Here is a 24,333-nt window from a genome sequence, read left to right on the forward strand (position 1 = left end):
ATTTTCAGGCTTCATATATACTTTTAAATATTGTACATATTGTGTGTATATGTATATGTTCGATCATCCAGTATAGGCTATAACCAATTAATATATTAATTAATACACCGATCAGCCACAACATTAAGACCACTGATATGTGAAGTGAATAACATTGATCACCTTACAATGACACCCGTCAAGGGCTGAGATATATTAGGCAGCAAGTGAACAGTCAGTTCTTGAAGTTGATGCAGGAAAAATGGGCATGTATAAGGATCTGAGCGACTTTGACGACAGCCAAATTGTGATGCTAGACAACTGGGTCAGAGCATCTCCAAAATGGTAGGTCTTGTGGGCTGTTCCCGCTATGCAGTGGTTACTACCAACCAAAAGTGCTCCAAGGAAGGACGACTGGTGAACCGGCGACAGGGTCATGGGGCCCAAGGCTTACTGATGCACGTGGGGAGTCAAGTCTAACCCGTCTGGTTCAATCCCAAAGAAGAGTTACTGTAGCACAAATTGGTGAAAAGGTTAATGCTGCTATGAAAGAAAGGTGTCAGAACACACAGGGCATCACAGCTTGCTGTGTATGGGGCTGTGTAGCTGCAGACCGGTCAGAGTGTCCATGCTGACCTCTCCACCACCAAAAGCGCCTATGCCGGGCAATGGTCAGAACTGGGCCATGGAGCAATTGGAAGAAGGTGGCCTGGTCTGATGAATCATGTTCTCTTCTACATCATGTGGACGGCCGGGTGCATGTACATGCACCAGGATACACTGTGGGAAGAAGACAAGCCAGCGGAGGAAGTGTGATGCTCTGGGGAATGTTCTGCTGGGAAACCTTGAGTGACTTTTGACACGTACCACCTACCTAAACATTGTTGCAGACCAAGTACACCCCTTCATGGCAACGGTATTCTCTAATGGCAGTGGCCTCTTTCGGCAGGATAATGCACCCTGCCACACTGCAGAAAATGTCCAGGAATGGTTGAAGGAACTTGACAAAGAGTTAAAGGTTCACTTTCTCAGTAAGTTTCAATTGCTGTTGTAACAGCAATTGAAACAGCAATTGAGTCAGACAAAGTCAAATTAAACAATGCAATAAATCCCTTGTATTAGGAGGCTGATGCTACGAAGGAAGAAGTGATAGTCCTGTTGTGGACTCCAGGGGCCAGGACACTATCTGCTGTGTGTAAGTGCGTGCTTTGGGACAGAGTGCATATGTAACTGCATAGCAACCTGTATAGGCAGGCATGTAATTGGTAATTTATGACTTATTTATAGGCTTTGGACTATAAAATTCTGTTGTGATGTTTTCGGTCAGGACTGTCATTATTTTATCATTTTCATTGTCTTACAATGTTTGTTTCCAAATGTGTGAAGTTTCCGTATGGCAAAGACCGCATATTCCCTATAAGTGATGAGGCCAACAAGGGAGGAATTGTTCTTTCTGGACTTGAAATACAGGGAGAGAGCACAAGGCTTTGGAAATGAGGCTTATAGAACTCTATTAAGGTTACCTCAGGAAGACAATATTTTATGGGGGTCACGTTCCTATGACCTGAGCATATTAAGAACTGATTCTTATGATTATAATGGTCCTGTTCAGTTGGCCTTTTGCATTGCTTGTTCTTGTTACTAGTCATGTTGCTTTGACTAGGGCTGCACAATTATTCGTAAATTAATTGTGATGTCAATATTGGCCTCCACAATTAATTGATTGTGGCTGGGAACAATTTCTGTCCTCTATCTGCACCGTCTTCACGCCCGATCCACAAAATACAGTATATAGCGCTAATGATATGACAGCGCAAACACGACCATAAAGTTTTGCAGCTGAGTGCAATTTGCCCTTGTCTTCAGATCACAATTATTCAAGTGTGGCAAAGTAAATGATGCGTGCGTCAGCCGGAGCCCGCTGCAGGCTCCATGGAGCACGCACGCACGCACGCACGCACACACGGAGGAAATGGGCACGCCCAGCGGAGCGAGATGTGTATTGGAGTCTCCATTTACGCATTCACGCCACTGCTCTTCACTTGCCTGTTTTTTTTTTTTTGGAATAATCAGTCTTAAATAAATATAAAACGTAAAATAGTTGCCGCAAAGTAGTTATTTTGATTTAAAGTGTTTGATGAAAATGTCAAATCCTTGCGTTTCCCCTGTTTTAATGACAAATTTACGGATGTCAGGCTGAAAATCGCAGGACTTATCTGCTATGAACTTTTGAACTTGAGGGGAAACAAGTCCACAGCATGAATTTGACAGATGTGTGAGCTTCTTATTGAACAGGGGGAACAGTATCTCACAGTAACATTCTCTGATGTCAGGATGTGTTTTCCCTGCTATAATGAAGGTGGTTTTAAGATAAAGATGAATTGCGATGAAAGCATTCTTGTTGGGACAGAAAACCATCAGATGTTTTTTGTGAACTCGTGCTTCCTTCGCTGTTTGAACGGGGGCAGGACGAGGGGAAACAGATCTCGACGTGGAAACAGAGTTCGACACCTGCAATGTAACTGACCTTATTGTTTTCTTGACCTTCATTCTTTTTTTGTTGTAAAATGTACTTTATATGTAACCTTAAAAATGTATTCACGTGAAGAAAGCCCTATTTTGATTCAAAGATTTGTACATTTTAGTTTACCGTATTTTCACGACCATAAGGCGCACCGTACTAAAAGGCGCAGTCTCAGTTATGTGTGCCATTACTGTATTTAACACACACATAAGGCGCACCGGATTATAGGGCGCGGGTTTTATATACCGGTACATATCCTCTACTACGTTTAAATACCTCTACTGCGTATTTAAAAATAGAGCGGGAGCAAAACTGAGTATGTTTGTGCTTTATTCATGTATTTATTACAAAGTATTAATCAAACCCATCGAAGTCATCATCCTCTGTTTCTGAATTAAACAGCTGCGCTAAATCAGACATGCCAGTTTCCCCTTCTTCGCTGTCAGAGTCGCTTTCCGTGCCGTGCGGCTCCTCGGAAATGATGCCGGCTTTTGCGAAAGCTCTAACAACAGTGCCAGCAGACACGTTAGCCCAAGCATCTACAATCCATCCGCAAACTGTGGCGTAACTTGCCCGGCGCTGCCTTCCACTTTTCGTGAAACTGTGGTCTCCGTCGGTCATCCATCGCTCCCACGCCGCTCGCAGCCTTACTTTGAACGGCCGGTTCACACCGATGTCAAGCGGTTCCTTTGTCAGACCTCCCGGAATAACAGCAAGCACAGCGTTCATTTGTTTCACCTTGTTTTTCACATCGGCTGTGAGATGGGCACGCATGGAGTCACAGATTAACAGCGATGGTGATGCGTGGAAAAAACCACCTGGTCTCCTTACATACACCTCCCTCAGCCACTCTTTCATCATCTCCTCATCCATCCAGCCCTTTTCATTTGCCTTAATAACGACTCCAGCTGGAAAAGTCTCTTTAGGCAAAGTCTTTCTCTTAAAAATCACCATAGGCGGCAGTTTCTGTCCATTTGCGTGGCAGCCAAGCACAACAGTAAACGACGCCTTTTCATACCCCGTTGTGCGTATCGCTACCGTGCTGGTCCCCTTCTTCTCCACCGTGTGATTCACCGGGATGTCGAAAGTGAGCGGCACCTCGTCCATGTTGGTGATGTGGCTTGGCTGGATGCGTTTGTCGGCGATGTGTTTGCTGCAGTAGGAGTGGAAGCTCGCCAGCTTTTCATTATAATCCGCCGGACGTTGCTGCGCTACTGTAGTCCTGGTCCGGATGGAAAAATGGCACCGTTTCATAAAACGAAAGCACCACGACGGACCTCCTTGAAAATGTTCAATTTTAATTTCTTCCGCTAGCGTTACTGCTTTTAGTCGAACAGTGACCGTCGAAACGCTCGCCCCACTCGTTCTTTGCTCGATGATCCACCGCTCGAGTCTTTCCTCCAACTCGGGCCACCTCGCCTTATGTCCGCGGAACACACATAGGGCGCACCGCACTATAGGGCGCGCCGCACATTTTGAGGAAAAAAATAGACGTTTATATGCGCCTTATAGTCGCGAAAATACGGTAGTATTAGTTTGTATTATTTTTAAGTTTATAAAATACATTATTATTGTGAAAACAATTTTATGTTGATTAACAAAGTGAAATAAAATAATTATGTCCTCCAAAATGGATGAACAATTGTGATAAATAATCATGATCACAATATTTAGCAAAATAATCTTGATTAGCCGTAATTGTGCAGCCCTACCTTTGACTGTATTCAGTGTTCAACATGTATACACACAGCATGTGTTCACCTTTTTTTGGGAACTTCTGAAGACCAAACAGTGAGACTTCAATCAATTCAGAGGCATTGCGCAACATCTAACACCAGAGAAGTGGCCTGGATTTACAGGTCACAATAGTCTGTAACAACAATTGATTTTACATCCAGCATTTTCTGCCACATTTATATGTAATTTTATTTCCTCAAACAGGGAATTCCTGACCAACCACGGGATCTTGACTGTGGCACCTTCATGCTCATAATGAGAAATCACTCAAATAACTGAAAACTGTAAAATAAATAATATCAAAACACTGTTCTATCTCCACTTATGGTATGCTTGGTATATTGCCATGGATGCTAAAAATGACTTTTTTTTCCACAATTGTAAGTGCTACTTGAAATTCAAAATCTCTATTACTATGTTCAACAAGTGAAAAGAAATTCATAAAAAGTATATTTTAATAATACTTGTACTTCACATGAGATGGCTAGAATAAGGAGATGGTGATGTACAGTCCTTGCGGCGAACTTAGAGCTTGAGGGGTACAATCATATATCTTTTGACAGTCTGCAGCTTTTGTATAGACAGGTCTTAGATATTTTAAAGGCCCTTGAGAAATCAATTTGGAGGGATCTCATTCAAGGTGGCATTAAATGTCTTAGATGTAAGCTCCTCATATCTGCAGAGACCTTTTTATGTCCAATAAGAAGAGTGTTCCCCATTTCTAAGTCCTACCCTATTGTTATAATAATTTATGTCCTCCAAAAGTCAACAGACACACCTGCAATTTTACAGGTAATGCCATGGGCACACTACACAGCTTTCAAAGTCATCAGACCGCTGTACAGTCACACTAACAACTTTCTGTCTTGTGATCGGGAATATTGCAGTCTTGTGGTTTTCACACTACAAGACTGATCGGCGGGGGTCACACATTACAACATTTTTCACCAGGAGGAATCCCTGACGAGTCACACGTTTCCAGGCTACGTTTTGTCACAAAAACACACACAAGAATTGACACTGGAAATGATGCAAAACTATGCACGGGACAGGATTATTATTATTTTCTTTTATCATATTCTAAATGCTGAATTTAATAAGAAATATCTGAAAAACCTAGGGAATAAAAGTAAAATAGGTATGTTGTATGTTGTATGTTGATGGTAATTACCTTATATGACCAAACCTTGCTTTCTTATATATTATTCTTTTGTGGCAGTTTTGCCTACCACACGCCACCCAAGTGGCTTTTCCAGGGACCTCCAGCACAGAGACACAGATGCCAGGGTTTCAGACACAGTTTATTGTAGAGAGTGGGCCAGATGGAATAAGCCCAGGAGCAGATGGACACGTCTCATGACAAGGGTTCCTCTCCTGAGTGTGTGTGGGGATGGGGGTTTAACCTGTTGCTCGTTAGACCAACCAATAGGCAACAGGTATGCAGCCACTCTGATCCTGGGCTCCACTTACCTAGACTTAGGATAGGTGTGGGTGCTTAAACCACGCCCAGACTACAATTTTCTTTTTAAATATTTGGTTTTCTATTTTCGTTTTTGGAACAGGCGAGATAAACTGACAGGATTACCCATCTGCACTGAAGGAGGAAACCTGCTTGCCTTTTGCCATTCTGCTATGTTAATGCTATGCTATGTTCAGTTCAAGGACTGTGTTGGCTTCTACGGGAATGGGAGAAGTCCTAAGTACCCTGGGTATTACACTGACGACATTCCGGGATATTGCCACGACAGCCAGTAAGGATACATATGTATTATATAGTTTATATTTGTCCTTTTCACCTCCTTCCCCCTATTTCAATGTCATGTGCTTATAACAATTACATCTGATTTGACAAATACCTTTCATAGTAGACATGTCTGCTTGGTTGTCTCAACTTAGTTCTTTAAAATGGCAAGGCCACTAGCAGTTATTATGCATAGCAAAAAATATTAATTATTCACCGAAGGTTGGGCAAAGCATAATAACTGGGTTGCTGGTAAATGTACAGTACAGCATCCACTAGACTTGGGCAGATTTACGATTAAATCATCTATCGGCGATTCTATTGATCGCGATTGACATTGATGACAGACGATTTTATTTTATTTTTATTTTTTTAGACACATGGAACACCAGCTCCGGTTCTAGGCATTTTGCCACTCTGAGCAAACGGAGCAGCACGTCCGAGCACAGAAAACAGACGTACTGAGGATACATTCCTCATGGATATATCTTGCCCTGACAATGCGCTACCTCGTTGCCCATCCACACAAAATAAATAAATACAATTTAAATTTAAAGCCTGATAAAGAGGGCACCATGGGGCATCAAGGTGCAGGTGCTCGGACACCCGCCCCCCTGCATGTGCCTGGCGCTCAGCATGCAAACCTTGTGATTATAATATAGCAATATATAATATAATTTCCTCGAGAAATATTATATAGAAAGATTGTATTTCTCCTCCAGACAGCGTTGCGCGCCGGCTCCTGCCTGTCATGTCTTTTTATTTTAGATCAATTAATTTTTGTTTGTTTCACACATGTATAAAACAGTTTTATTTATTTTTAAAACCACTGAGTTAAGGGACGTCTCCAAGTTGCTATGGGACTTCATTTAGTAAAAAACAGATGTTTTTGTGTAAATACTAACACAATACTTACAAGTACTTATACTTGAAAATGATAAATCCTGCACTTCTGGAACGGAGAGACTGCATTTGCCACATTAAATTAAGTTCTATGTGTACGCTCGCTCACACCTTGGTGTCGACACACTCATTTGTATCCACACGCCCACACTCCAGTGCCATGTTCGTCTGCTGCTACCGGTTACTTCTTTTTTGGACACAAACTGGAAGAAAGCCCCAAAGCTTCATAAGGCTTCGTGCACCCATCGCTACATCTATCCAGTCTGGTAAGATAGCAGTAAAGTAGGAAAATAATGGTAATTATGGCTTTATAATACTAAAATAATAGTAGTATCATAACAGTAATGATAATAATAATAATAATAATAATAATAATAAAGTTATATGCCCAAAAGAAAAATGATTTAGCTGAAGGGGAGCTAAGAGAGTTCCCCCTAATAATGAAGTTATAGCACCAGGAAAGAATCCACCACACATTTATTATTTATAAATTCCCCACAGTTTTACAAGATGGAGAATTGAGTAATTTGCTGGGGCTTGTTGAAAGGAGAGGTGGGGGCTGTTTTTCCAGCCCTCAGGGACAAAAGGCCCTCTCAGGTTAGCTAGGACGTTCAACGGTTCTGCACCCTGACCAGACTGTCTCTTCCTCTCGCCTTCCTGAACCTCACCCAAAACCCCCTTCCTTTCTCCAGATTCCTCATTACGGTGACCTGCGTTTATATTAAAGTGTCAAACACCTGGCTTGTTGTTTTTCTTTCATAATAAAACTTTATATTTCCTTACATGGCAAGCATAATTTAACTTCAGTCCGAACTTTATAGCCGGGCGCAGCCCAATACAGGTAGGTTTTAGGAGAGACAAAGGTTCTCCTTCAACTTTTCAAAACTTTTCCTTGTACACTGTGCTTGTTCCATTCACCTTCACCGCAGGTCTATGGTGATTCACATCATTGAAACGTCAATGACACAAACTAAAACGCCTTCTAAAAGTACCAACCAACTACACTCGCATGCAAAAAGCGGACACAGCTTGTAGAGTTAAAAAAGTACCATGCAGGGGAAAATACAGTGTATTATATTTAGCACAGGCCATAAAATACTACATACATACATACATACATACAATACTTTAATCGAGCAATGAGTACGATGCTAATGTGGTTGGCAGCGGTACTGTGGCTGGCAGCATGACTAACTGCTGTCGATTGAGATGCATATCCAGCAATCAGGATAGCAATTTTCAGTGTATTAGACAGTAACTACCCCCCCCACCCGCACCGTTCAGCATGTCTCCAAAACGTTCCATCTACCGGTCGGTTAACACCCCCCCCAACAACAAACAAAAGTGCGACCCCAACTCACCTGAAGTTTCCAGCCTTGATATTGTGTGGTGTGATCAAGGATGAATGTATTTTAAAATTATGCAATACAAATCTAAACCTTCATGCATGCAAGTGTGTGTGAATAGTCAAAGAGCTCTGTGTGAGGGTGATGTACTAGAGAAACACGCTCAAATTTAAGACAATATATTTCTTTAACTGCCACTGTGCTTGTGGTACCATGCATCCTGACTACAGTGGATTAGACATGCAAGCCAATAGCTTGACTGCCAAGTGTTTTTGTGGTGGCCGCCTGCTAGAGCTGGTTGATGTGACATGTGACGGCCTTACAGTACCTCGCTCTCATTACACTCGGCTGGGGCGTCGCCGTGAACAGCCATCTGGTAGCAGGCGTACAGCGCCACTGACTGTTCATAGGATTCCATGAACTGAGGGTCCTCAAAGTTGACCGGCACTAGCTTCACCTTCAGGCAGCAGGGAGTAAAGAAACATGGGTCGGTGGGATGGAAAGGGTGGAGGTTGGGTTGGGTTCAGAGGTCAAGTTAGGTCAGCGGGCAATAGAATGGATGAAAGTAGGTGTGAGAAAGAAAGGATGAATGAGAACAGGGAGATGGAGGACGAGAGTGAGAAGAGAGGCGTCGGAAGGGTGGGGAGGAGGGATAAAGGAGAAATCGACAATAGATGAGAGGTTTTGACACACAAGGACTTTCATGTGTGTAGTGTTCTGCTGAAGCACTTCACTCCCACAGCTGGTGGATTCTCAGAGATGGAGCTCAGAAAAGATGTTGAAGCCTTGAAGGTGAGGCTAGTGCACTTTGCAGCTGCAACCCATGATCCTTCTATGCTGAAGGCCCCCTAGAAGGGATGAATTAGGATCTAGAGATGGCACGCGATGTCTACACGGTCGGCAGGGACAGAGAATTATGAGGGGAGTTCGCTCAAGTACACATACATGTGTGTGTGTACCTTAACGAACACACTAATCACAGGGAGCTCTCTTTGAAAGCCTCCGTCTGGGCCTCAACGTCGAGGATGTGGGGAAACCTGAAGAGCGGATATTCAAATCAAAGCTCTGCTCGAGAACGTTACATTGAAGGGTGTTCCCAGTTCGGGCAGAGGTGATGTTGGTTTTGGTGGGAGTGTGTGGGTGAACTAGCTCTCCCCGAGCTCACGAGTAAGACCCCACCAGCAAAACTGTGGCCCCGTACAGGCACTTGTAGAAACACTGCTCTCACCGACGGCGGATGGAATCATTCCACCCATTTCTCCCTTTCTATCTCACTGACACACTGTCGTTTCTCTCATGCACCGCCGCACCCTCTCTTTCATTGAATACATCCGGAGGTTTGTTTTGTTTCTTTTTCTCCCTTTCAGTTTACAACTCACCATAAATCTTACCTTGAGAGCAACGAATATTCTGTGTTGACTGCCCCTTAATGCATAGTGTGTTAAACATGTCATAATTTAAATTCTCCAATTTGTTACTAGAATACGTAGGGTGAATCAAAATCTGGGTTTGTTGATCGAGTCTAAGGCGACTGCCCACCATCTCTGTCCCTCCCTCCACTCTCAGGATTCTCCTAAAGAGTTGACAACCCCCCTCCCCACACCCGCGCACACCCTCTGACCTGGCTCTCGGAGGGCTTGTCGGGAGGGTCCATGTGAATGGCCATCTGGTAGAGTCTGTACACCTGGTAGGAGGCGTCGAAAGAGGCTTTGAACTGTGGGCTAGGGGGGCTGGAGCGCACTAGCCTCACCTTCAAAAGCAAAAATAAAGAAATAAATAAAATAAAATAAAAATAAAAACAACAAGATAGGCAGAAGAGGGATGAGTGAGGAGGATGAGAACAGAAGAGTGGGCACTGTTGTCTCAAATCAAAGACAGAGCAAGAGAGCACGTGAAAAGAGAGAATAATGAGAGCACAGATGGACAAGAACACACCCCGTCTTTATAGTTTTGGCTGCCAAAGGAAATAAATCTGAAATGCTGCCTGGTTGCAGTGTGCATTCAGGCTTTCAAACTTGAAAAAATTTCCTTGAGTTCAGGTTTTCTGCTCTGCTTAAGCGGTTAGTAGTTACACAGAGCAATCGGAACATGCAGCTACCTCTTTATCTATTCCTCTTTATGTATGAGGTTTGTCCCCAATCAAAGACCATCGTTCACCACAACGGTGGCTTGATGAGGAAAGATGGAAGAGGTAGAGAAGGGTGTGCTCGTGTCCTTCTCCTGGGCAGGCTAACAGACAGATGTTTGATAGGGGAGAAAACCATGACCAATTGGCATTATATTAAAACTGTTACAACATGTGCTTGTCAAGGTCACAAAAATGTATAAAAAAAAAAAAAAAACGAGACCCACCAACCCATCAATAGGTTTTCAGACCCAGTTTCCAGTGCTTCACCATGTCATGTCACATTTAAAAGAATGACTTGCCCATTTTTCAACACAAGCCTTATTAAAATGTTGGCTCCCCTCATTTATAATGAGTCATACCACAACACAACTATTCAGAAAAGTACAACTCTGCTGCAGCTTTTTAAGGCTTAAACAGAAAGAAAATAATAAAAAAAATATATAGAAAAGAAAAAAAGCAAAGCATTCAATGGAGATGTGCTGTGAACAGTTATAAATGATTGGAACCAACATTATAATACAAATAGCAATAGGTGAAAAATAGAAAACCTATCCTTTAACCTTCAAGGCATACAGCTGAAATATGCTCTTTAACTACAGATAGTACATAAAGTGTAGAGGGCTTCTTTTCAACCTCCATTTCTACAGAGAAAATAACTTGTTCATCTTGCACAACCCTCCGCACCTCTTATGCGATATAAATACAGTTTATTATTATTTTTTGTTTTTGTTTTTAAGGTGCATACCAATTATTCACAAAAAATATCAAATTCAGAGCGTTTCAGTGTTGAGTTATGAATCTGGCTGAAGGAAGAGGATCATCAGCCCACAGCAGGATGCGTTGGACAATGAGTAGTTGGTGTCAAACAACTGACTTAGAAAATAATTCACTTTCACTTTTGTGTGTTAACATGGGTATAATAGGAAGTGTGCTTTTAAGGCAAGCCGCACCGCGTCCGTACGCTATGCCAACGCGTCCGGTGGACTACTACCGTAGCAAGCCTGTGTAGGGCTGGACAATATGGCCAAAAACTTTATCAGGATATGTTTTTTTTATATTGATCGATGTCGATAACTATCATGGTATATATAAAATAATAGTTATAATTTGTTAATTTAAAGTGTATTCTCATGGCTTTGCCCTTAATTACTGAATAACGAAAATAAAATAAAAAATATGTAAACTAAAAAGAGAAATAAATAATATTAATATATCAGTGCGGCAGATATTCCTCTATTATTTCATTTGAATTTGTACGCATTTTATTTTTAATATTCAAATTTATAAAAAATTGTATTGCTGAAATTAATTAGGGGGGAGGGTAACGCACAGTTTGGGCAGCTCCTATCATAGCGACAACAAAGCAGTTAAAAACTCTAGATGTATTTAATTTACTCCACTTCCAGCAACTACAGAGCAGATCGCTCCTGTCAAAATCGCGCCCGCATTCTCACGGCCCGCTGCCAAATACCCCGCGGCCCGGTGCGGTCCGGAGCTGAGCTGGTGGTTGGGAACCTCTGCACTAAAGGACATTCTGACAGTGATGGTTGGGTTTATTTCCCCACTTTCAAGGCCACATCAGTGGAATTACTGGACATTCTGGTCAAAGACCCACTTTCCCTTGTACACACAGTGAAACGCCGGAGGAGAGGGAGACGCGCCGGTGCGCTTGTGCGTCTCTGACGATGCTGATATTGCACCATTACCAGATAATTCATTTCCAATGCAACAAACTGGATGAACTTAAATTGAACTTTATTGCTCATCACATGAGGATTGATTCGCTAACTTAAGCCAATTTATATTTTTAATTTATTCAAAATTATTTATTTAAAAGGAAATATACACAATCGAATGGCAATTTAAGCATTCGAATAGTTCATTTCTTTGATTATTCAAATTCTATTCGAATTTCGTTACTGCAGCCCTAAAATATATATGTAAACATCATTGTCATCTGAGAACAGTCCAAAAAGTTGTCGAATCTGCGCTCTGTGATTATATGTGGGACGTTTGGAGGGGAGCGAGGGACTCCTTCTGACCGTGTCAGACCAGATCTAAATGAAAATCGCTGATACTTTCATTAATCGTTCTCCTATTGCTGGTCCATGCACAGATTGGGAGGAGGGCGAGTTCAAGTTCAAGTTGTTGTTTGAGGAACACCCGCGGCATCAGCTCCGGGGGGGCCTCCTCCCCACTGCCGACCGGAGGGGTCCTGGCCGGGGAGAGAGCGGAGGAAGCACCGACACTTCCTGCTGTAAAATTAGTTGTTCGTGTCCCGTGGTTGTTTCTCTGGTCCTCTGGGGGAATGGGAGAGGGGAATTGAACCTAGGGGTTATTGGAGTTGGACCTAAGCGAGACTCGGATGACCAATTGGCACCTGAGGTTCTTTGGTGGAACAATGATTGCGTAAAAGGAAAACACTTTAGTGGAGCCACCCCCCCCTTTCACATCCAAAAGTACAGAGATATTCTTATTATTCTGTGATAGCCTGGAATCATTTTTGCTCGACCAACATTGCCACAGAGTTGGCGTAGTCTGGCTATGAGCGAACAACTCATAACAGTCTTGTCATACAACACCGACAGCCCAGCATTCAACCATTTCAAGAATGCTGAAATTACGCCATGTAATACAAGCGGCTTAAGTTGAGGTTTAATTAAAATGAAAGACACTCCTGCTCAGTGCTTATCTGAAAAGCCCTCTACTTGGAACTTAAAAATACCCAGACCAATGCTTCCTGCTTTCTCTGAAAACCCATGACAGGGAAAAATAAATAAATACAGTATGGAGCATGGCATGTGAGCAACGGGAGACTTTATGAGATATTCATATGAAGCTCCAGTGTGTAGCTAGTGGAGAGATGTGACTCTTGAGAGGGTGGTGTTCAATCTCTTTGCAGAGGCTCTGAAATGTGGTGCCACACTGCAGCCTGGTGGTGACAAAAACAGCAGCGTCTATAGTTACTGGAAGTACTGCATTCTTTAACAACTCTTTAAAATTAATCTATATTGATTTTTCATGATGTTTTACTCTAAGGATAGCCCAGACTACACATAAATATGTGTGCAAAGTATTGTGAATTTGAGAAACACTCAAAGATGGGATTAAGTATAGTGTTGACCGAAGACCACCGTCTGTGTATTATTTTTGATCTGTGAGCCGTGTATCATTTTAAAGTCCTAGTTTGCGCCACAGAGCGCACAGTGAGATGATGTGATGGTGTGCGGTTCAATACACTACAAGCCCATGTCAAATAAAAATAATAATAAGAACACAGAAGGGCTTTCAATTTTCATTGTTGCACTACAAGTAGTTGACCTTAAGTAGGGGCAGGATAACCTTGTGCGTGTGCCCACTTACTGAGATGGAACGATAACAGCAGCTAAACAAAAGCTTATCCAATTGAGCCGAGCTGATTGGGAGTGTGTCTTGCCCTGTCTGAGCCCGGGGAGGAGAGGGGGGGTTCGGACAGGACGCGGGATGGATATGGGCTCGTCAGCGCATCTGGCTTATGTCTCGCAGTCACAGCGGCCGATGACATCACTCTGCCAACCTCAGCTCGGCGTCTTTCTGCCAGCGGTATTGTGCCCAGCCACCCCCAAACCTCAGAGCCAGGGGTTACTTTCCACTTCCTCAAAACCAGGCTGAGCTGGGCGCCACGGTCTTAATGTGATCAGTGGGGTAACCTGACCCAGTGTGTGTGGTGTGCCTGTCACAAAGTTGAGATTATGTATGACCACGACTCATTCGGCTCTGGTCTGAGATCCTCCCCACAAACATAAACACATGGTGAAGTCACTGGGGCTGGGAGAGAGGGGTCTCAAAAAATTTTTGAATATATATATATATATATATACATATAAATGTTCTTCTTTTCAAGCCATTTCCCTCCAGACAGAATGCTGAAGGCCATTGTTCCATCTCTTTGGCTCACCTCAAGGCGATGAAGCGGGCTGTCAGGCGACTCGTTGAGGAACGCCTCCAGGCTTTTGGCTTGGGAGGCCTGGGTGTGTGCAATAGGGTTATGGACGTTGGAGGGGACATGGCTGGAGTCGCCATCAGACTGCTGTCTCTTCTGCTCTTTCTGGAGACGCCGCTCCTTCCGCAGGTCCTTGGCCTTCCGACAAGGTGGCCGGTCGGGATCCGCTCCAAGCCCTGCCACCAAGAGAAAGAGGAGGGGAGACAGAGCAGAAGACAGAGAAAAGACTGTAAGACCCTAACCCTTTTTTAATTTTTTTTTTTTTTTAAGTTAAAGCCCTAACAGCCTGGCATTTCAAAAAATGTTCCAGGTGAGAGGGAGGAAGGGAGGTTAAATAAAAGGCTTACAGTATACTTATAAATATACAATGTATTAAATATACATAACGTAACCAAATGACGGTTTAAAGGAAGAGGAGAGATGGCACGTTTAAGATGGATTTGCCCTAACCTGCAGGGTGTTTGCAAAGTTTGCTTTAGACAGCACGCATAAAAAGACCCAGTCTCTAGAAGAGGAAAAATTAAAGCACCATGAAACTCATTTTGTTGTTTCCCTACACCAATAATTACATGACATCATTGCCTAGGAGGCTATAAAAACTCTGCTGTGTTTACTCTGGTTGGAAACATGTACTGTAAAGCATGTCTATATACACACATTGGAGTCAATTTGAAGCAGTAGGCACATTAATAATGGAAACGACAGGATAAAGAAAGTCACAGGTGGGATTAGCAATAGCTGCACAATAATGAACACACGCACACGCCTTCACACACACAAACACACAGACACAGACACACACACACACAGACACACAGACACACAGACACACAGACACACCTCCACGTTGAATCAAAGAAGCAGTTCCATATTGTAGCTATGCAGGAAACTATTTTCTGAATCGCTGTTCAGAAGGAGCATATACAGCTCAAGAAGGTATAGAAGAAGGCGGAGAAACACATGAAAGTCTACGAGTGACTCTATCCATCTCACTCTCCCTTTCCCCTCCTTTTCCTGGGCTCTGGCCAAACCCTCTGGTGTTCCGGGCATCCCATGTCAACAGTTTACACGCCCACATCCTGTTTGGAGCAATAAGGAAAGAAGAACCATTTCCTGCTTGTCCCGCTGCCAGACACTATTGCCGGCTTCCCCGCTTACTGACTTTCTCCTCCATGCACCCCGCTCCTTAAAGAACAGGAAGAAAGGGGGGCAGGGGGGGGCTCTGGGCATCGGGGGTTCAATGCCAGCATTCAACACCGGTTGACTCAAAAGTAGGAGTCTATTCGGTCCCTACAATTTGAAGTCTTGACTTTTGGGACCTTAAAAACTAGGCACAGTTAATGGCCCCTGCAAGAGACAGTTGCAACACCGATCAACTATGTGCTGACAGAGATTCATCAAAGCAAACTAAATTCTGGAGTTTGAATGATAACTGTAAATTGTCCCTGTGGTGGCCACAATGCCCGAGTGATGACTGGTAAGGAGGCGGAGCTGTTTGCAGTCAAGACAGATGCAATCTTTAGACCAGTCCCAAACAAACGACCACTAACCAGAGCAGATGTCCAGACTTATCCACCATCACCCTGACAACATCACTCACCGCGCCGGTTTAAATGTGCTTTCTCTGTGCACATGCGCAAGGACATGAGCGGAGACGTACCAATTAGCCTCTCACTCACACACACTTGTGGACACAGTGTGCATCCGTGTCATAGATAAAGTCTGACAGATCTGTTCCTGTGGAGGACATATGCTCCCACTCCAGCAGTTAGCACTTCATAAAAACTAAGACACTCTCCCTGCCTTCCTGCCCTCCCCAAACACACATAAGGTGTGCTGAACCAGTGCTCCAAGGACACAGACTAGAACTCTAATAATATAATACTACCTTCTTGCACACACCCAAGCTAATTGCGGCCTTGTCATCATTTGGTAATGCGACTACAGCATTAACACTGGTTGAGAATACTACACTGGAAAACAATTCAATCCAAGAGACAAGTACACTCGCTTTTCTTGTTTAGAAGTAGAAGTTAGTTGAAAAGAAAAAAGTTCAAATGCATTTATACAAATTGTTTTGTAGGACCAAATCGTTCACATACAGTTTATAGTGTTCAGCTGGTTTGTTCCTCGCAATAGTTGCCTTATCTTCGACAAAGGGAAGCCCCCGGATAAGCTGTCTCTGTTGGTATTCATTTATCTACTCTCTACTAGAGCTAAACAGCAGACGGGGGCGTTTTCTGGAGACTGTGCTGGGATCTGCCAAAAAAAAAAATAATCCATAAAAAGCTCCAATCTAGAAGCCAATGTGAAAGGTGTTTTCTGTTGGAGGTGAAGGGGGGGGTGAAGTCCCACTGGCTGCGGCATGCTAAAGCCCTCCCTCTGTGCTAGCTTGCAGAATGGGGGCCTTTTTCTTGGGTGTCTGTTAAAGAGCGAAATCCGTTTTTTTTTGTCTTTTTTTGCTATTTGGCTGCTATTGCACGTATATCAACAGTGTAAAAAGAGGTCAAAGAGGTCAACCGCAAGATCCTTCCCAGTGAGCATGAATTTGTCTCCATCTGGATCTAGTGTGCAAATACCAGGTTGCCAGGGCTGCTCTCTCTAATATATACAGCATCTGTGCTTGTGTGATGAACGAGCATGGGGGCCAGGGTGAGAAAAGAGAAGGACTGGTTAAGCACTGAAATTTGAGCAGTTGCTAGATATGCCGCTTCCCATGTCTAATAAGAGTTCATTGTCAGTCGGCTGGGAGTGCTATTCATTCATTCATTATCCCCATGTTGCTGTGAGATGTCAGAGCTTATCCTCTGCTCTAAAGTTACGAGAAAAATCATGATAGATAGCTTACTCGTAACCAGACATATTCATGCAATAACACAGGAAACACAAAGCTCATCCAACAGGTTTGTCCCAACAGGGAATCTATTTCACGGTGAATAGTGACACCCTCTGGCAAACAAAGGAACAGTCTCTGTTACAGTGATGAGTCACTCAAACAGACTGGAACAATTTTATTGCAGTGAAATTCTGCAAGCACTGGACTTAGAAATTGGCACCAGCCAAATTATGGAAGTGTTTCACCTTGATGTGGCTGGAAAGTTTGTATGGAGAGAAAAAGGTGGTGCTGGCAACAACATACAACATCAACACCATCCATATAATCATTTTTTATTTCCCAGGCTTTTAAAAGTGAATGGCCTTTGTGGTGTAGGGGTGGTGTGGTTTAAGCAGCCACACCTGTCCTGGGTCTAGGTAGTTGGGCCCGGCCCTGTTGCTCATTAGAGTAATCAACGAGCAACAGGTAAAAACACACACACACACACACACACACACACACGAGAGGAGCCCTTGTCATGACATGTTGTCCATCAGTTCGGGGCTTGTTCCACCTTGCCCACTCTCTACAATAAAACTAGTGTTTTCAACCCCATCGCCTGTGTCTGTGTCGGGGGGCCCTGAAAACACTGCTCGCTTGGTGTGTGGCAGGGGAAACTGCCAGTCTTCATGTCAGAGTTGGAAAATGCTGACAAATAAAATTCAGAAGGAATAATATCAAGCTTCCTTCAGCTTAAGTTCATACCCCCTACCAGCCACGGTAAGCTGTAAAATAGATTCTTATGTAGCAATAATATAAAAGGAAATAACAAAGCATATGAGCATTTTTCACAAATTACTTTTATGGATTTGATTTGCTCAAGTCTTTATCTTTCAAGGGATACAGTGGACAGCAAAGGATGATATCTGTCATCTTACCTGGTTTGGGTCTCCCATCTTGAGCAATCAATGGATCTTCTCTTCTGGAGGCCTCAGAGTCAGCTGACGTGGACTCCACCCCCTCCGTCTGAGTGTCTGCCAAGGCTTGAATCTCCACTTCAGAGTGACAGACTTTGGCGGGCATCCTTGGGCCTGTTCCCTCACACAGGGAGTCCATGGGCTCCACTATGAAAGGCAGGAGACCAACAACACCTCAATAAAGTAGATCAACCTTTTCTGATGCAATACCTTATAGCTCATAACACTGGTTCTTCAAAATTAGAGCCACTTGGTTAGTCATTTGAATGTCTACTCACTGTCACCCTGTCCACTGGGTAATTCTCCTTTAGAGAGGAATTTATTGATCTTTTTCAGGATCTTCTTGTGTGATTTTGATGGCTGGAAGTTCAAGGCATGACATCTTGACAAAAACACAGAGAAACATAGGTTTGTTAGATTATACCATTTGACGACCCATACTTGATACACTTGTTTCAACCTCTGCAATCTATTTGTGCGGGAACAAATAACTTCAAACAAATCATTCTCGAACTTGAAACACACCAAGTCTGCAGTGGTATGTATTGTTTCAATCAAACAGCCCAATCCAAAGTCTGTCCCCACCTACTGTAATTGCCGTCCCTCCGGTCAATCAAAAGCCAAGTACAAGCAACGTACAAAGCGCCAAAGATTGCAATGTAAGCGTTAAAAACGTATCAGTCAAGGCAACAGGGTGACACATCTTTCTGTGTGGTGACTTGGGGTTTTCCCTTTGAGGACTACGCCTGTAATGTACTGGAATGAACAAACCCGTCCCGTACTGGCGCTGTACTGTTGGCTCAAATGATGGGACAATAAGACTCAACATGGTGGTGGCACCGTACTTGAGAACTGAGAACTTAAGAGTTTCAGCTCCAGCTTTCAGCTTTTGCAGTGGTTAGACGACTTTATTTTGCTCTGTGATGTAACAAATGTTTTATTTGCCTCAAACAACGGTACAACCGATTTTAATAAGACCCCGTACTGGGTAACATCTTTTACCGTTTATTTACAATTTCCCCTATTTTTTTAATTAGAATCAATGCAATTAGAAACTTAAGAAAATAAAACACTTTGCGTGATTTAAAAGCTACAGACTTTGTGTGTATAGTCTGGATCTCCATGTCCTTATGTGATTACCTTTATTTTATTTGTTTTGTCACTGTTCTAGATACGTGCTATATGAATAACCTTTATTTACATCTCAAAAAATACTTTGATAACTCAAACCCCCAAATTTCTGGCTTTATTGTGATGACCAATGGCACCTTTAACACCATAACTTATTTTTGACTTGCACTTATTTGGCCAACCATGTATTCCATAGTGTTGAGTGGTTTACAATTCAATCTAGTTTACAGCTGAATTCTCATTCAGATACATTGAAATTCAAAGTTGTTGTTTTATGATCTTAGTTATTTTATAACTTTTCCTCTGGAGTTCACGGGACAAAACATGGAAAGTCTGTTTATGTTGATGGATCAGAAAGAATAGTGATCTGTCTAAATACCGGTTAGCTAAAAAAGCGGACAATGCATGAAAAGGGTTGTCATTTCAAAAGTATGAAACCAATATTCATGTAAATACTCGAAGCACAATCTTTTAGATTACAGAGAAAGAAAAAAAAGCATTCAGCATTCATTGTCCTAATGGTCAGCATTGTAGATGTACTGAGTCGAAAGGAACGACACACCCTAAGGAGGCAGTCTGCACAGGATTACAATTTATTGGCTATAGTTTTATTTATTTGCCATAATTCAAAGTGTGTGAAATCAGTACACCAGTGTACCTGATGGTGTATTGCGGACAGCAAGTCTTGTTCATGATGGGCTTATACACGTACTTCCCACTTCTGTAAAGGAAAGAGCGTTACTGTAAAAATACTTCTGGTGAGCAAAAATAAAAGGATTTAAGTGAGAGAGAATTTCCAACCTCCTCCACCCTCTGTCTATAAGGTCCTGGTAGTCCTGCACAGTCATAGTGTGGGACCACATCCCTGCGAAATAGGGGCAGAGCACAACACTTTAAAACATAGACCGACAGATTTTGAAATTCCAAAATGTGAAATGTATTATTTGGCAACTCAAATGACAGCTTCTCTCCCGCTTTGGGCAAGAGAGGCACTCTGTTAACATCAAGAGATCCACTTTGATTTTCCTCAAGTTTGTTATTCGTTTAATATCAGTATCATGTTATACATAGGCATTCAAGGAGGAAAGGAACCACACACTGAAAACGCAGCCCCTAATTGTTTATAATTGCAGCATTTTGGTCTCATTGACCTTCATCAACGCCCAACTGCATACACAACAGCCTTTGTTTTAGGCTGTTGTGCAGGCAAAACATAACAAACGATATAAGTTACAACATTCCCACAAGGTGATAGCACCATCGAATAAAGCAACGGATGTATTATCATAACAACATTCCTCCTGATTCCTGGGGGGGGTAAATCCCACACCAAAAACATGACACAGACCACTGGTTTAAAATCAAACAGGATTTACTCTACTATTAGTCACTTATTTTTAGGTCAATTCAAGTAAAACAGGGTAATTAAAGTAACATTACAAATACAACTAATAAATCGATTAAAAGCTGATGGGTTTTTTTTGCTCTAACTTCAATGGCTGCCGCCGCCATGGGCAGCGAGCAGGATTTAGGGGGCATGTGTTAACAGACTCCAGTCCGTCATTCACGCCTTCTCTGTTCTCCAAGAGCAACTCAGGTAAGTGCAGCACTGTCAGAGGAACATAAGTGGCGTATTGTGTTATGTATACTTTTCATCTATCCACTGATTTGAATCACCCCTATTGAACTCTCACGTTCACATATGCTTAGTTTTTAGAGGAACTGTTTAACAATTTCTCTCCTTTTAAGTGAATTAAAGGGGAACAATTATACAAATTTTCGACAGGTTAATATATAGATCTTTGAGGTTCCCAAAACATTTTTTTTTTTTGCTGAAAATACCACTCAGATTATGCATTCTAGCCATCTTAACATGCCTCTATAATAGGGCTGTCAAACGATGGTTGGATATTCGAATGCCATTTGTCCAAATCTGAAAATGAATATTTGAAAAACAAAAATGTGCAGTGTTTCAGCAGAATCTTTTATATATATATATATATATATATATATATATAAATAAAAATGTTGCACACATACGTCCACATACATCCTCTTAGTGCAGACAAGTGAATGAGTTTTGTCTGTGCGCTATGCTGCTCCGTCCGCCGCTCTCCGGCATCTGTGTCTCCACGCTGCGCGCCCCCCACCCCCCCAAAGCAGGCACGAATTACCTCTTTCATCGCGAGGATTACCAGCTGCCCGCAAAACGGCAATTACAGATAAATTGACCTGTTTTATCTGCAAAGATATGCGACCAATTAACATCTTGCAGGGGTCTGGATTTAAAGATTTCATCTGCGAGCTTGAGCCGAGGTACACGGTCCAAGCCGCCCAACCATCAGTGACAGAATTGGAATGTCCTCTAGTGTAGAGGTTCCCAACCACCGGGCCACAGCCCGGCAGAGTCCGGTGCACTTGCCATCAGTCCGTGAGAACGCCGGCAGGAAGCAGCAGAAGATGGAGTAAATTAAATACATCTAGAATAAAAACACACCATTTCTACTTGCGTTTGGAGAAAAGATACTTACACTTCCCTCGTCTGCAGTTTCGTCATGGACAGTTGGTATTAATTCCTCTTTCTTTTTATTTTCATTAAGAAGATTTGTGCTGGCCTGCGCAGCCGACAGAGCCTTTCCCATGTTTAGGTGGTCTGGCGCAATTGTTATTTCTCGAGCTATGGGTGGAGTTAATCAGATGGGGAGTGGTTCTAATTCTAATGAGTCTCCTAAAGACATAGGAAGGAGACACATCTGAACGGCTTGTTGAATCACATGTTTTCTGAAATGGGGACTGCACAAAAAAACTGACTGGGTTGTTTTATTTCACAGTTTGTGTCTTAGTAGGCTCGTCAAAGACCCAAATGTATGTGCACAAGCACTGAAAAAGTGACTCTTCATAATAGGCCCTCTCCCCTTTAAATGCTGGGGAATATGCAGCGTCTCTGAAATGGCTAGGTCTGCGGTAGGGCGTAGAATTGTACCTCATTTTGAGGGGAACCGTGATGAATTCTAGGTATGGTAAGGTATGGATTTTGAAATATCGTCGTTAACATCATACACTGCAAATACAGTGTATAGTGTATATCGTATAAATAGTGTATACAGTATATAAAGGGTGAGGCGCGATGAGATGCTTGGCGCTCAGACGCCGCAGGATTGTACGCAATGTACAATACAGACTGGTCAGAGAGCTGGTCGTAAGTGCAAGCGGTCGTTAAACAGGTACGTCGTTGAGTGAGGAGAACCTGTATATTGCATTAGTACGAAAAAACAAAGATAACATTCTCATGTTATGTCTAAATATGATCAACTGTCATGAATATGAAAATATATTCAAATGAATATATCATTAATATGAAAAATACAATATGATAGCACAACAAAACCTATGAGAATTGATTGGCCTCTGCACAGAGAGAAAGAGAAGTGTTCTTACCGTAGAATTCACACTACTCCTACAGATTTATTGACTGCACCAGGAAGTGGCTGAGCCCTGATTATAGTAAGCCATCAGAATTTGCACATTGCCTCACACACAACAACCCTTTTAATAGCACTCTATCAAAGGGCCCGGCAGCAAATCGGGAAAGGTTGTTTTGCAGAACACTTCCAGACTGAACAAACATAAGTTCCTCTCAATTGTGAGTAACTGACCACAATCCAAATGTATGAGAATAAACATTGGTTTATCTCATGACTACGTAATATATATCTCTCACACTTCCTGTAGGCATAGATAACTAGGTTTAAAGAATAATTGAAAGACAGCAAAACACCCATGTTGTATACTAGTTAATAAATTAATAGAATTCTACTTAAGAAGCTGGATTTGTTTATCGGAAGTAAATGTTGTTTAACTCCGTAATCAAATAAGATTGGTAGTCTGTTTTTATATATATTAATTACTCTTCAGTTTACATGTTGGTTGTTTTTTAATTGATTATTGTAATTGCCAAATATGAAACTTGATGTAGATAACATAGTCCCCACAAGTTCTGTTGACCAACATTGTCACCCTATTTCGTGTATAGCAAAAATACAAAAAATAAATTGTATTTGAGTATTTCTATGCCATTGCATCTAAGACAGAGTTAATCTGCAAGTGGAGTTCAACTTTTCAACCTGCAACGCAACTCTTTATTCATTGTTTGATCATCAAGATTATAAAAAATAAATAAATTGCAATCGTGCCACCAGCTTCATTAAATCTATATTTTTGCTTTGAGTTACACAAACTGTATGAGACTGAATAAACAACTTCGGTGATGACGTGGGACTTTGGACGGACTGCCTGGACTGTCACGAACATGTTAAAGTGCCAATGCCTTTTAAATACTTTTTGGTCAAGCTTTTAGCAAAACGGATCAAGCGCCAACGCTGAGGACATGCAAACCTCGGGCTGATTGCCTGGAAAAGGTAAAGCCAAGCTTTTACGACTCGAGGTGTGACCTCTTGATATTTCACATTTGACAGCGCTGACAGGCTGAGGGGGAGCGGCAGCTGCAGCTCTGCATCTACTACCGGGTGCTTTTAGCTAGTTGATGCATTCGGAAGGGCGGATGGATGGTGGAGACGAATGATGCTCTACTTGAGAGTGCACACAGTGACACGAACCGGCTCAAAACAACTCAGATCTCGCAGATAATCGATGTCATAACAGAATCGTGTTGATAGCATCGCCCTTCTGTTTTAACTGTAAACGTCAACTCAGAATTCTAACGAATACAATAGTAAAAAGTAGTAAATCTAAATTAAGCTTAATCTAAATAAATCCAGTAAATATTAAGTTGAGAATTTTATGAGACAACGTTTCATAATATTAGTTACACGTTTGTGACGCTACATCGACACCACTACCAGCTGTTTTAGCTAGCTCGGAAAGCTAATTTGAATTATCCACGAAAACGTTCCGAAAGTTCGCTCGTATACGTTGGAGCTTCCGCCGTTTTGTTGCATACTCACCGTGGGAGAAGTTCCCCTTGTCGTTTTTACAGTATCCACAACGGTAAGCATCGTCTCCACCGAAATACTCCACGATTGTGTACGAGTTACTCGCGGCCATCGTCGG

At 42.4% G+C, this 24,333-nt stretch overlaps 1 protein-coding gene across 1 annotated transcript in view; it reads right to left on the minus strand.

Annotated features, from left to right (window-relative positions):
- The window catches only part of ate1 (arginyltransferase 1), a 60,982-nt gene extending 36,649 nt beyond the window's left edge, over window positions 1–24,333 (minus strand). The window contains 8 exon segments of the mRNA XM_080016728.1: window positions 8,559–8,687; window positions 9,852–9,980; window positions 14,296–14,516; window positions 18,094–18,279; window positions 18,411–18,514; window positions 19,922–19,984; window positions 20,065–20,128; window positions 24,228–24,333. Of these exon segments, the coding sequence (XP_079872854.1) occupies window positions 8,559–8,687; window positions 9,852–9,980; window positions 14,296–14,516; window positions 18,094–18,279; window positions 18,411–18,514; window positions 19,922–19,984; window positions 20,065–20,128; window positions 24,228–24,327 (996 nt within the window). The 5' untranslated portion in view covers window positions 24,328–24,333.

Source organism: Zeus faber (assembly GCF_960531495.2).
Source record: "Zeus faber genome assembly, chromosome: 16".
NCBI lineage: Eukaryota > Metazoa > Chordata > Actinopteri > Zeiformes > Zeidae > Zeus > Zeus faber.